This window comes from Amblyomma mixtum, chromosome 1 (genome assembly GCF_055824585.1).
Source record: "Amblyomma mixtum isolate Tamu chromosome 1, ASM5582458v1, whole genome shotgun sequence".
Lineage (NCBI taxonomy): Eukaryota > Metazoa > Arthropoda > Arachnida > Ixodida > Ixodidae > Amblyomma > Amblyomma mixtum.
In genome coordinates, this window is record NC_143012.1 from 92,990,358 (window position 1) to 93,003,572 (window position 13,215).

Genomic DNA, 13,215 nt, shown 5'->3' on the forward strand with positions numbered 1-13,215 from the left:
AATGTCATCAGCGAATCGCAAATTACTTAGGTATTCTTCATTAACTCTTATCCCCAGCTGTTCCCATTTCAGGCCCCGGAATACCTCCTGTAAACAGGCAGTGAATAGCATAGGCGAGATCGTGTCTCCCTGCCTGACACTTTTCCTTATTGGAATTTTATTGCTGACTTTATGGAGAACTATGGCAGCTGTGCAATCGTTATAAATATCTTCCAATATTTTCACATAACACGCTTCTACACCCTGATTCCGCAATGCCTGCATGACTGCCGAGGTTTCTACTGAGGCGAATGCTTTCTCGTAAGCAATGAACGCTATATATAAGGGCTGGTTATATTCTGCGCATTTCTCTATCACCTGATTGATCGCGTGAATATTGTCCATTGTCGAGTATCCTTTACGAAAGCCTGCCTGGTCATTTGGTTGATTGAAGTCTAAGGTTGTCCTAACCCTATTAGCGATTACCTCAGTAAATACCTTGTAGGCAACAGACAGTAAGCTGATCGGTCTGTAATTCTTCAAGTCCTTGGCGTCTCCTTTGTTATGAATTAAGATAACGTTAGCGTTTTTCCAAGCTCTAGGTACGCTCGAGGTCACAAGGCATTGCGTATACAGGGTGGCTAGCTTTTCGAGCACAATCTCTCCTCCATCCTTCAACAAATCTGCTGTTATCTGATCCTCACCAGCTGCCTTCCCTCTCTGCATCGCTCCCAAGGCTTTCTTTACTTCCTCCTTCGTTACTGGCGGGATGTTCCACTGCCTCTCTCAGTAACATTCTGACTGCAATCGCTACTGTATTGATTTGTGTAAAATTCTTCGGCTACTTTAACTATCTATTCCATATTGCTAATGGCATTGCCCTCGTCGTCTCTTATCGCATGCATCTGGTTTTTACCTATGCCGAGTTTTCTCTTCGCTGCTTTTAGGCTACCTCCGCTCTTTAAAGCATGCTCGATTTTCTCCATGTTAAACTTCCTGATGTCGACTACCTTGCGTTTATTTATTAACTTCGACAGTTCTACTAGCTCTATTCTATCTATGGAGTTAGACGTCCTCATGCTTTGCCCTTTCTTAATCAGATCCTTAGTCTCCTGAGATAGCTTCCCGGTATCCTGTCGAACCATCCTACCGCCTACTTCTACGGCGCACTCTGTTATATCTGTGAGACGACTGTTCATTGTTTCAATATTACGGTCGCCATCTTCAGTTAAAGCGGAAAATCTGTTCTGCAGCAAAATCGGGACTAGTTCTCGGAATAAAAGAATCGTGGTACATTTTAGCTCTAGAGAGTAGTGCACCAACTTGAAGCATGTGATGCGAACGGGATGAAATTTACGAAGGGCGAACAGAAAGATGATCACTTAGTAGAGTATTATGGTGGTAAATCTTGTGAAAAAGACACAGGCGAAAACATTTGTGGCACAAAAAGTGGTACGGCAGCATGAGGGTGTTTTTTATGGATGAAATGCTGGCGTAGCGGGAATAGTTAGAATGAAACTGGCTGTGCGGTTTTGAATTGATTCGAGTGTAATGATCAACGTGATTTGGCCGGGATCCCACACAGTGGATACGTAGTCTAGCTTGGGCCGCACCAGTGTTTTATACAGGGTTAGTTTCGGCCCAGATATCCAGAAACCTGGCTAGCGGTATACTCAGATATTTTTGCATTTTGATCAATTCAAACAATTAATGAAATTGAAAAAAAGAACTTCCTGGCTATTGTGTTTCCGGCGAAAATTCCGCCTCCAAATGCGGAGCGCGCCGCAAAAACTCTAATTCATCGGGTTTCTTTTGATGTGCTCTGTGGATGAGTTTTCTTGTTACGACAGCACTTCTAGCCTACCCCCAGTGATTTCCACGATATTCCACGTGAAGAAAATGGAACCTCAGCCAGACTGACTCAATTTTGGGGATGGCTCTGCAGCGTAACGATGGCAATACATGGTATGGCATATTAGGTATGTCCCAAACGTGGTTAGGACCGCCCGAAATTCTACCTTGGAATGAACTATGGCGATTTAAATACATGTGAGACGCCAAACAAAGCTTAATTTGGGCTGGTAACACATGGCATTGCACATAAGGCATGTCCTAAATATGATTAGGAAACCCGATATTTGCCCTTGGAATGACCTTGGCCGAATTTGACTTCCGGTGGATATGTGTGTGCTCGGTTGGAAGACAAGCTTGACCTTGTCTCAAAAAGAATTGGCCCACTTTAAAAATGGGGTTGCTAAGGTGGGGACATCACTTATCGGTGGCATTTTCATGCATAGGTGAGAGGGCGTGGGGGCGTGCGGGCTATGCATGCAAAATGCCCTCTAAAAGTCATGCCCCCCACCTTAGCGGCTTCAGCTTTCAAGAACAACTTAGAAGATTCCACGAAGCACGGTATCCTAATGGTATCAGTGTTTCAGTCGCTGAAAGCTTGCTCAAAAATAAACTTCAGAAACATGGAAAGGCTACAGATAAAACGCAAGGCAAGGAGACAGCTGTCATCCCTTATATCCATGGTTTTTCGCACAAGCTACTGAAAATAGGAAAGAAGGCAAACGTTCATGGCTTTTTCTTCAGCCCTAGATAAACTGAGTGCCATATGAAAAAGCACCCTGCTCGCCGAACAACGTCCCCAAAAGACGCAGTGTAACAGCCCCCACCGGAAAAGATTTGTTAACAAAGGGCACCGCCTACAGCATCCCGTTGTCTTGTGGGAAGCAGTATGTCGGACAATCTCGTAGGTGCCTCAACGAAAGGCTGCGTGAACACAAAACATGAACTCGTTAAGTTGCAGTAATCTAGCTTTGCATTGCAAGGAGTGCGGTGCGTGCCCTTTCTGGATAAATGCTCTGTCATTGCCAGAGGGAGAGATAAACTAACTCCCGAAATCGTTGGAGCTGCACAGATAGCTACTTTGCATGATCAATGTGTTAGCGAGTCTTCTATATTCTTATACAAACAACAATTGGCACCCCTAGATTCGTAATAACCTTATCTTTTCATGTACCCCCCCCCCCCCATTTTTCTTTTCTTTTTTTCTTTTTGTCTCTTTGGTTTTTGTTTTCTCCGACTTTTTCGGGGTTATCGGTTGAATTCTGCTGCTTGCTCAGCATTGGCGCCTGCGCTTGTCGATAGGCTGAAGACTCGTTCGCCATGGTCTTGTGGGATTCCTTCAGGCGGAAGTTAGCGCTCGTGGTGTATGTCTGTCTTCGTCCGTCGTCTTGCTTTCGAGCTCGTTTTGTCATGGATTATCGATACCGACTCGCCAAAATTTCCAACCCTGGTTTGTAATGTGCGCCTCCCGGAGCTCCCGGAAAGAATTCACCACCCCAAGGACCTTGTGATGGCTAGTTAAATTAGTGATGGAGACGTCCAGGGCACGCTTAATAACTTAGCGAAGGATGACCTCAAGCGCATCCTCCTCTTGTTTCCGTAGGTGGAGATAGGGTGTCGAATAGAGAATTCGACTGGTTACAAAGGCGTTTGCCAGCCGCAAGGCATCCTTGCTTCGTAACCCCCCGCGTTTGTTGGAAACCCAGGTCGCCATCGAACGAATTCATAGATTAGGACGACCAGAGAGCAACAAGATCCGCCCGGTTATCTTTAAACTATTAGATTCGAGACAGAAGACAGCTATATTGAAGAACGGTCGGAAGCTAAAGGACACAAGATTCTGTATTGGCGAAGATTTTTCCCCCAGAATTCGGGAAATCAGGAAAAATCTTTGGGCGAGCGCGAAAGATGAGCGCGAAAGAAAAGAAAAGGTGTCCTTGGCCTTCGACAAGTTATTCATCAACGGCCGTGCATATGTCTGGGACTATGAGAAGAATAATCGAGTACCTCTGAAAGAAGATGATGGGAAGACCAAACAACCACCTCTGGAAAAAAACTCTACCGATCTAAGCCCACCAATGACTCGACGGGGAGCACGGTCAAAGAATTGACGGTTATCAACATCAATGCGAGAAGCGTTATAAATAAGGTCGAATCCCTAGAGGCTGTTCTGCTTGAGCACGAACCAGATATAGTTGCGATTACTGAAACCTGGCTCTCCCAAGATGTCAGCGACGATGAAATTGTTCCACCGAACTACGAACTTGTCAGAAAGGATCGCGCCTCCCGCGGTGGTGGCGTGGCACTTATGATACAAAAGCGCATCCCATTTGTCATGCTTCCTGAAGTAACCGGCGCTGAAGCTGTTTTCTGCAAAGTTATTTGCAACAACACCAACATTATAATTGGCAGCTTCTACAGAAGCCCTTCTTCTGGATACGAATGCATATCGGTAATTCAAGATTTCCTCCAGCAATACTGTTGTAACTCGCGAATCATTCTAATGGGCGATTTTAACCTACCAGATATCGACTGGACTACCATGAATCACACTTCAATTATCTCCGACGCTGTAATTAATTTGATGATAAACTTTAACCTCCATCAAATAGTTCTCGATCCTACACGCGTACAAGGCTCAACAAAAAACATTCTTGATTTGATTTTAATCAGTGAACATTTCCCCGTCCATCGTGTTGCAACCCACGTCATCGAAGGCATCTCAGACCATAAAATCCCAGTTTGTGAATTACCGCTACAATGCACCATGACATGCCACTGTCCAACCACCACCATAAAAAACTTTGCAAAGGCAGACGACGCAGCTATCCTAACTTATCTCGCCCATGAATTCGACAGCTTTGCCGAGAGCGCATCAGATAGATCTACAAACATAGACGCTACGTGGCTTATCTTTAAACGCGCTGTACAGTACTGTATGACTAACTTTGTCCCGCTCAAGATCAAACGCATCGCTAAAAATAACCCTTGGATCACTAGAGACGTCATTCACGCGCAGCGTCATGTAAAGAGGTTACGCAGAGCTATCAAGACCAAAGGTGGTAGTCATGTGAGGAAATCTAAATTAAGCAGTGCCGTTGAAAAGCTCAAACAGGTCACGAAACAAGCGAAAGACTACTACTTCAACGTAACTTTCCCAAGTTTTTTGAGAAATAATCCACACAGGTTTTGGAGCCATTTTCGTGGCCGTAAAACGGTGCAGTCCGGTCTCTCTGTAGAAGATAAGGCCAATACTGCTAATATGTACAACGATTTCTTCTTTTCAGTCTTTACTAAAGATAACGGCATCATCCCCGACTCCTGCAATTTGCCCCTGCTAAATATTGAACCTCTCAGAATTACCGATGACGGGATTTTCAATCTTCTGCTGAACCTAGATTCAAAAAAATCAACAGGTCCGGATGATATTCCAAATGAGTTTTTAAAAAGATATGCCGAATGGTGTAGCAAGTACCTTGGTATTATCTTTCGCAAGTCTATTTCATCATCAAGGCTGCCCAGAGACTGGAAAATGGCAAAGATCATACCTATTCATAAATCAGGGGACACTACCTCACCCTCGAACTATAGGCCAATCTCTCTTACAAGTACATCATGTAAAATTTTGGAACACATAATTTCGAAGCACATAACCTCATTCCTGGAGCGCAATAGTATATTGACACCCCATCAGCATGGATTCCGACGCGGGTTATCAACCGTTACTCAACTAACAGAGGTTGTACACGATCTAGCACTTAATATTAATAACTGTAGCCAGACAGACATAATATTGCTCGATTTTTCAAAGGCATTCGACTCTGTATCACACAATAAGTTGCTAGGAAAACTAAAAACTGTTATCGGGGAAGGCGACTTACTATCTTGGTTAGAAGATTTTTTGTCAAATCGGTCTCAGTTTGTGGTTTTTGAGTATGTTTCATCCAAAACAGTTCCAGTAACGTCGGGCGTTCCTCAGGGATCAGTCCTTGGTCCATTGTTATTTCTGCTCTTCATCAATGACATAACTAATGACATTGATTGTAACATTAAGCTCTTCGCAGATGACTGCATTCTTTACAAAACTATTAACAACCGCGAAGACCATCTGTCGTTAAACAGTTCTCTAAAAAAAATAACAGAATGGTGTAACACGTGGCAAATGACAATAAACACTAAAAAATCCGTTTGTATGACAGTAACAAGAAAAAAATTCCCGTTTTGCTTTTCTTACTCTGTAAACGGCGTTCCACTAGCGAAAACTAAACACCATAAATATCTAGGTATTACGCTGTCTTCTGACCTGAGGTGGGACTCTCACATTGCTAACATCACGTCTACTGCTTTACGGAAACTTCTCTTTATCAGGAGACGCTTGCGGTCCGCACCAGTATCTTCTAAACTCCTGGCCTACAAAACCCTTGTAAGGCCAGTCTTAGAATACGCGAACACAGTCTGGTTCCCCCAATCAATAACTAACATCACAAAACTTGAGGCTATACAACGCAAAGCCCTACGAATAATTCACAATAAATACAAGCGCACAGTATCCCCAACATTGCTTGCAGCTTCATCCGGTCTCCAAACATTATCCGCAAGAGCAAAACAAGCGCGCTTAAAATTTTTGTTTCAATTATTACACGAGCAGTACAGGATTGATGTGAAAAAATACGTGACGTACTCACAATCGCCACCTTCACGGCACAAACATACGAACACACTAACCGAGTATGTGTGCCATAATGACACGTTTAAGCATTCCTTTTTCCCTCTCTCCATTAGTGAATGGAATCGCTTGGATCGTAACATCACCTGCACTCAATCCTTATCATCATTCGTGTCGCAGATAGAGCATTTGTCGTAATGCACAGTGGCGATGCAGCAACCGTGACTGCAAATCTAGGCAAGAAGACAACCCCTTCTAACTTGTCATGTATGCGATTTTGAGTGCATTTTGAAATTGTGCCTACCATTGTAGAAGATCTGTTCTGTATATCCTTTTGCTATGGCCAATTCACTTTTCCCTACCTTTGCTTTTATGCCATGTTTGCTGCCTTTGAATAATATGTTTATATTTGTTTTTTGCACTGTACTAATTGCCCCTGCTATGGTCTTGCAATAAGACCAGCAGTATTGTAAATAAATAAATAAAACCCGGCGGACCATGCGGCCCACCTGGTTCCCCACATTACTGAGTCTGGCATCTGTGTTTGTGGATGTAGAGTCCGAATACCAAGAATCTCGTCACTTTCGCGTATGGGACCATTCTCAAGAGAAAGAGAGATTTTAGTTGTGCAGTTCTGTGAGGGGCGGAGGTGCACAGAGTCCGATTTATGAGGGGAACATTGAAAACCGCAGCGGCGGGCGTAGCGGTCTACTATCGTCGCCGCTGTTTTCAGGCTGGTTTCAATGTCTCCTGTGCTGCCCTGCGTGGCCCATAGGGTGATGTCATCGGCGTACAGGGCGTGCCGCACGCCGGCAACACCATCCAGCTGTGCCGGCAGGTGCATCATAGCCAGATTGAAGAGCAGCGGGGAAAGTACCGCGCCTTGGGGGGTTCCCCGCGTGCCGAGTAGGTAATGACCATGCTCTCTATCTTGGATGCGGATGTAGGATTGACGATCCGTAAGAAATTGGCATATATATCGGAATGTGTTGAGGCCACAGTCGGTTTGGCTTAGGTTAGTGAGTATGATCTTGTGTGTTACATTGTCAAACGCCCCTTTAAAATCCAAGGCCAGTACTACTTGATCATTATGGGGGCACTCGAGGGGGTCAAGGACTTCCCTATTGAGTTGCAGGAGGACATTCTGTGCGGATCTGTGTGGGCGGAGTCTAAACATGGTGCTCGCAAAGAAAGGCATGTTTGTGTTCAAGATATGTAGATAACTGATCCCGCACTATCGTCTCCATTAGTTTTCCCACACATATGGTGAGAGAGATAGAGCGGAGGTTGTCTGTGTCAATTGGTTTGCCTGCTTTAGGAACAAAGGTTGCCAGAGCCGTTTTCCATTCGATTGGCAGGGGGGTGTCCCCGCGCCAAATCGCATTGATGTAGTCGAGGAGGGAATGGTATGCCAAGTCGGGCAGGTTCGTGAAAAGCTTGACGGTGACCTTATCCCTTCCCGGCGCAGCGCCCCGTTCCATTTTCGCGAGAGCCGCCCGCAGATCATGGAGCTGGAAAGGTTGATCCAGCTCCGTGTTCTACCTGCCAGCATAAGAGTAGGCAGATCCAAGGAGGTCTTGGGCTGCACACATACTGGTCCCGACGTTTCTGTGCCAATTGAGTCGTGCTGCCAGGGAAAGCGTGTGTGGCTCGTAGCAAATGTTTCTGAGTTTTGGTTCGTTTCGTATTTGGGTTGGGTCGATTAGGGCTCGAAAGAGGCGCCATGTGTTACGGCTGGACATTTTTCGCGCGGCGGTGTTGCATCTCTCCACCCACATGGAGTCGGCGAGTCGTGCCACGTACTCTGCCGCTTTCTGAGTGAGCTCGGCAATTCGTGCTTTAAGCTTCCTATTGTGTTTCTGGCGTCGCCGACGGCGGACGAGGCTGCGACGGGATTCCGAGAGGTGTAGAAGGTGGTTATCCGCGTCCGCGACCGCCTCTGGGAGCTGGAAATGAGTTTCGTGCGGGCGAAAGTGTGTCAGCAGCTGTTGGGACCACGCTGAGTAGCCCTACTCGGAAATGGGTGTATTATAAGGTGAGTCAGAATTTTGCCTGAATTACGGGCTTGTGTTGTGGGACGCTTGAGGGGTCGTGTGCTTCTGTAGTGTTAAAGATGCAGTGGTCGCTATCGAGAGTTTCCTCAGTGTTGAGCGAGTATGCGTGTCGTATTTTGCGAGTGAAGGTTAAGTCCGGACATGTATCCCGTGTCACGGAGTTTCTTAACCGGGTTGGGTGGACGGGGTACGTGTGGAGGGTGAGGCCCAACGTGGGCGCAAGCTCCGCCAGCTTACGTCCGCGTGACTCCTCCTTGCGATACCCCTACAGCTGACTGGGAGCGTTAATGTCGCCCACAGTCGGGAGAGGATCGTGACCTGCTACTGTTAGCGCTCGGCTGAAGAGGTCCGCGAAAGTCACTCGCTTGAGTTTTGGAGAGCAATGTACGTTGAATATACGCAACGGCGGGTCCTTGCGGCGGAGTGGTAGGATAGACATCACTGCAAAGGAATACTCAAGTTGGAGGTTGAGATCCACTAAGTTGACTGTGTATGCCTTGTGTTGGAACGTCGTGTAATTTGAAAGTGTGGCGCCCAGGCCTGGCTCTTGGAGGGCAACCACGGCTGGTAGAGAAAAGCGTTTAGAAGAGTTTAGCGGCGCCTTATGACCGCGCCTTTGGGGGCTTTACGCGTCCCACCCGATGACGACGATCGTTAAGCGAGGCCCGGTGGTGGTCATGTGATCGTGGACCGCGGCAACGCTTTAGAGGGGGCGTACTAGTTTCATCATCACCAAACACTTTATTAATGAACAGAAGAGTTTGGAACACGCAGGCTCCTGGTCTCCCGTACGGCCCCACTGCACTAAAAAATTTATGTTCCTCCGGTCCATAACGCTGGCAGCCCGGTCGGCAACGATGGTCTGCAAGACCGGGTACTGGGAGCGCAGCAGGGTCTCTCAGTACTCCCACGTCTCGAGGTTTTCTAGGCCCCGTGGGGGAGGATCCGCAGAGGTAGTGAGAAAGGAGATAGAAGCTGAAGCGACCAGTTCGGAACACAGAGTATAGGATGAAGTGAGGAAAAGGGGGAGGGGGTTAGGAAGATTGAGGGAAGAGGGGGAGAGTGTGCGCTTGTAATTTGCGCCAAAGGGTTGTCTGTCGATTGCTGAGGGACTTGTGCGGCAGGGGGGGGGGGGGGGGGGGTGGAGCAAAATGGTGGTTTGAGCTAGTTGGTACATCTTCAAAATTTCACCAGCGCTGCGACTAGGAACAAGAACAGAGAAGGAAGACAAGGACAAGCGCTACTAACAACTGAAAGCTTATTTGAAAAAACACAGATTATAAGCACACAACTGACAACCCAAAGCGCCTGCGCTTCCCGCAAAAAGCACGCGAAAGAAAGTTAAGAATCTAGATACAAAATTTCACACTCATGTAAGTGTACAGATGGTGTGCTAACGCACGTGTCGCTGTTCTTGTGAATGTGGTAGGCTTCACACAACTCCCTAGTCAGCTAGCTCCCTAGTCAGCTAGCTCCCTAGTCAGCTAACTCCATAGTCAGCGCTTGTCCTTGTCTTCCTTCTCTGTTCTTGTTCCTAGTCGCAGCGCTGGTGAAATTTTGAAGGGGGGGGGGGGGGTACATCTGACGCGGGGCCTTGGAGGTTTGCGTCAGCTCGCTGAAAGTGTTCGCGAGCTCCTTCGTGAATCATTGGTGGGAGGCTGCCGGAGGCCGGTTTAAAGAACGTTGGGCTAAGAGATTGGCGGCCTCGTTTCCAGGATTCCCAGTGTGCGCGGACACTCAAATCAGCTCCGCATGACAGGGAGGTTGTGCACCAGGCGAGTCCAATACGCAAAAAGCAGCTGACATGGATTCAGCCTCTTGCGAAATTTCGGATTGCAGTTTTTGAGTCTGATAAAACTTACTGCGATTTTGTGTTGACAGGTTCTAGGGCAATGGCTGCTTGCTCTGCAGCTTCGGGGGAGGTGTCTTTGGGGAGTGTGTGTGTGTACCAATTAAGGAGAGATTGTGGTCCACCACGACAGCGACCGCTTCATCGCCGTTCAGGCTGCGTCTACCCGTACGACGTCTGGTTCGGAGCCGTAATATCGGTAGAGTGATTTAACACAAGTTCTACGGCGTTGATCGTGATGCTCAGGGTGCATGTTACGGGGGAGCGGCTTAATAAGCAGTTCTTACTGTTGGGGTTTTGGTGTGGAGAGTAATGTTGGATCATTCGCCGGTACTCGGATGTCAACGGAATACAGGATATGCCGGCGAGTGGCGGTTTGTGCGAGCTGAAGGTAATGCGCTAGTAACAGCTTTAGATGTAAAAACCGAGCCCTGAAGACCGTGGAGGAGAAACTTCATTCGGCAAAAGGCAAAGTAGGAGAGGTCATCATTCCTGCTTTGCTAAGAACGCGGCTTTATCACACGAAGAAAGCAGACAGGTAAAGGTACCTGTGTACTGATGATAGTTACCGCCAATTACGAAACAGAAAATTGCAGCTTTCGTTGTTTTCTTCCTTTGCAGGAAACACCGCAACTACCTCATCACCTGGCTGAGCACCATAGCACCAGTGGTCGGATTGGTGGTTCCCGTCCAATACTCTTCTATCGTTGCGCCGCCACCCTCCTGACCCGACGCACTTTGCAGTCTAGGGTGGCGCACGCGTCGTCGGTGCAGTGTGGGCCTGCCACAGCATAGTCGTCAAAGCGGGAATTAATCTTCGGGGCGTTGGGCCCCTGTGCGTGCGCGTGTTCAGAAACATTACCAAAGCTTTGAACAGTCCTTGCAGCAGTGCAGGCTTGTTGTCGTCAGAATGATCGCAGACTGTATGTGCTGCCTGGTAAAGCCCCCGGTCGAGTTATCTTTGTGATAATCAAACATTCCTTGATTTGTGCGGCAGCCTTCTCTTGCGAAGTAAAACCGGATGCGGTAGTTCACCTAGACCCACCATGGTGGCTCAGTGGTTAAGGCGCTCGTCTACTGAGCCGGAGTACCCGGGTTCGAAGTCGACCGCGGCGGCCGCGTTTCGATGGAGGCGAAACGCAAAAGCCGCCCGTGTGCTGTGCGATGTCAGTGCGCGTTAAAGATCCCCAGCTGGCCGAAATTATCCCGGAGACTTCCACTACGGCACCTCTTTCTTCCTTTCTTCTTTCACTCCCTCCTTCATCCCTTACCTTATGGCGTGGTTCAGGTGTCCCCCGAGATATTTGACAGATGCTGCGTCATTTCCTTTCCTCGATACCAATTTTCATTTTCATTTCATGCAGTAGCTGGGAATTGTTTTCGCCGCGAGTGTGCATAAACAAGTTTTTCCCATGGTCAAGCTGACTGCTATGTGCTGTGCACGGAAGCGTCCCAAGGTGCCGTTGATAGCCGGCAGCACAGACGTCGTGCTTCGAAAATGCCTTGTTACGTAAACACAACATTCCGTGCTTACAGCGAATTCGTAAGAAAAAAAAGCTAAAAATGAATACTTTGTCGATGAGTGTGCGTATCTATCTGTGATATTATGAGAGGAGCGCTGTATAATTTCAGCACTGCGTGCCCTAATGTCCGATGCCACGCCCATACCACGGGACTTTCGCGTGGTCCTCAAAAAGTACAAGACACCATTAGACGCCTATAGCACACCGTCCATGCTCAAGGTGTTTCCGGCTTCAGCGACATCCTGAAGTAGTGCTTACCATATGTCAGACGTTTACCTTTCCAGTCAGCATTTGTAACCCACGAAGCACACTAGAGAGACCGGAAATCTATTTTCTGGGGCTTTTTGGCTCTCATGTACATGGGGAGCCCAACTACCGGCAATGGCCACATTTTTGTGGCAATAAGTAGTCCCTTCAGTTATATTTATGCAGGAGTGCCTTTAATGACCGCATTTTCGCCTCTCCTTTTCTCGAAATTTTTTTACCTCCTGTCCGTCCACACCACCAGAAAACGGGAGCAGATAAAACAAAGGTGGACAGGTATGGTTTTGTTGTGTGATTTGAACCCACGACATCTTGGTGCCAATCAGTGCCTTCAACCGCTCAGCTATCTTTTTTTTTCCTTCCAAATCGACAGAAACCAGATATGACGACAGACCAAAAAAAAAAACACGCAAAACATTACTCAATTTACGACAGAAAAAAATAAAACTTGGGTCATGACTTCAACCTTTTCCTTGTCGTGTCCAGGCTTGACGTAAACACCAGAGGTTGACGTCACCCCTGACGTAAACGTAGACCAGGGGTGACGTAAACACCAAGATGTTCATTTTTTTATTATTTATTTATTTATTAATACTGCAATCCCAGGAAGGGATTTTCGCAGGGTGAGCATACAGAAAATAGGTAAGTACAAATATTAAGAAAAAAAAGTACAAAGGCCACAAATTAATAATAAGCAACAAAAACACAACAGCAAAAATGAAAGGCTCAATGACGTAACACAACAAAAAAGTACACTAAGGTTTGGGGCATATAAATACACTACTATCAAGTCATCAGTGAACATGGTCAACAGGGAATTAATTAAATGAAGAAAGAGCACCAAAACGATCACAATATTAAATTCAGGTCATAAAAAATGGGAAACGGGAATGCATGACAGAGGACATTATTGTGCACTGAGGTTGCCGATGAATGATGTTACAGACAGCTGTAACATCTGTAACTTGAACTCAGTTTTTCAAGCCAACGCAGCCAGTCATGCTCTTGAACTCAGTTTTTCAAGCCAAC

The 13,215-nt window shown here is 46.9% G+C and overlaps 1 protein-coding gene across 1 annotated transcript in view; it reads left to right on the forward strand.

Annotated features, from left to right (window-relative positions):
- Positions 1-12,651, forward strand: part of Atg10 (Autophagy-related 10) — a 71,266-nt gene extending 58,615 nt beyond the window's left edge. The window contains exon 7 of the mRNA XM_089554608.1: positions 11,021-12,651. Coding sequence (XP_089410734.1) covers positions 11,021-11,126 — 106 coding nt within the window. The 3' untranslated portion in view covers positions 11,127-12,651. The remainder of the gene's footprint in view (positions 1-11,020) is intronic.
- Positions 12,652-13,215: the final 564 nt, after the last annotated feature.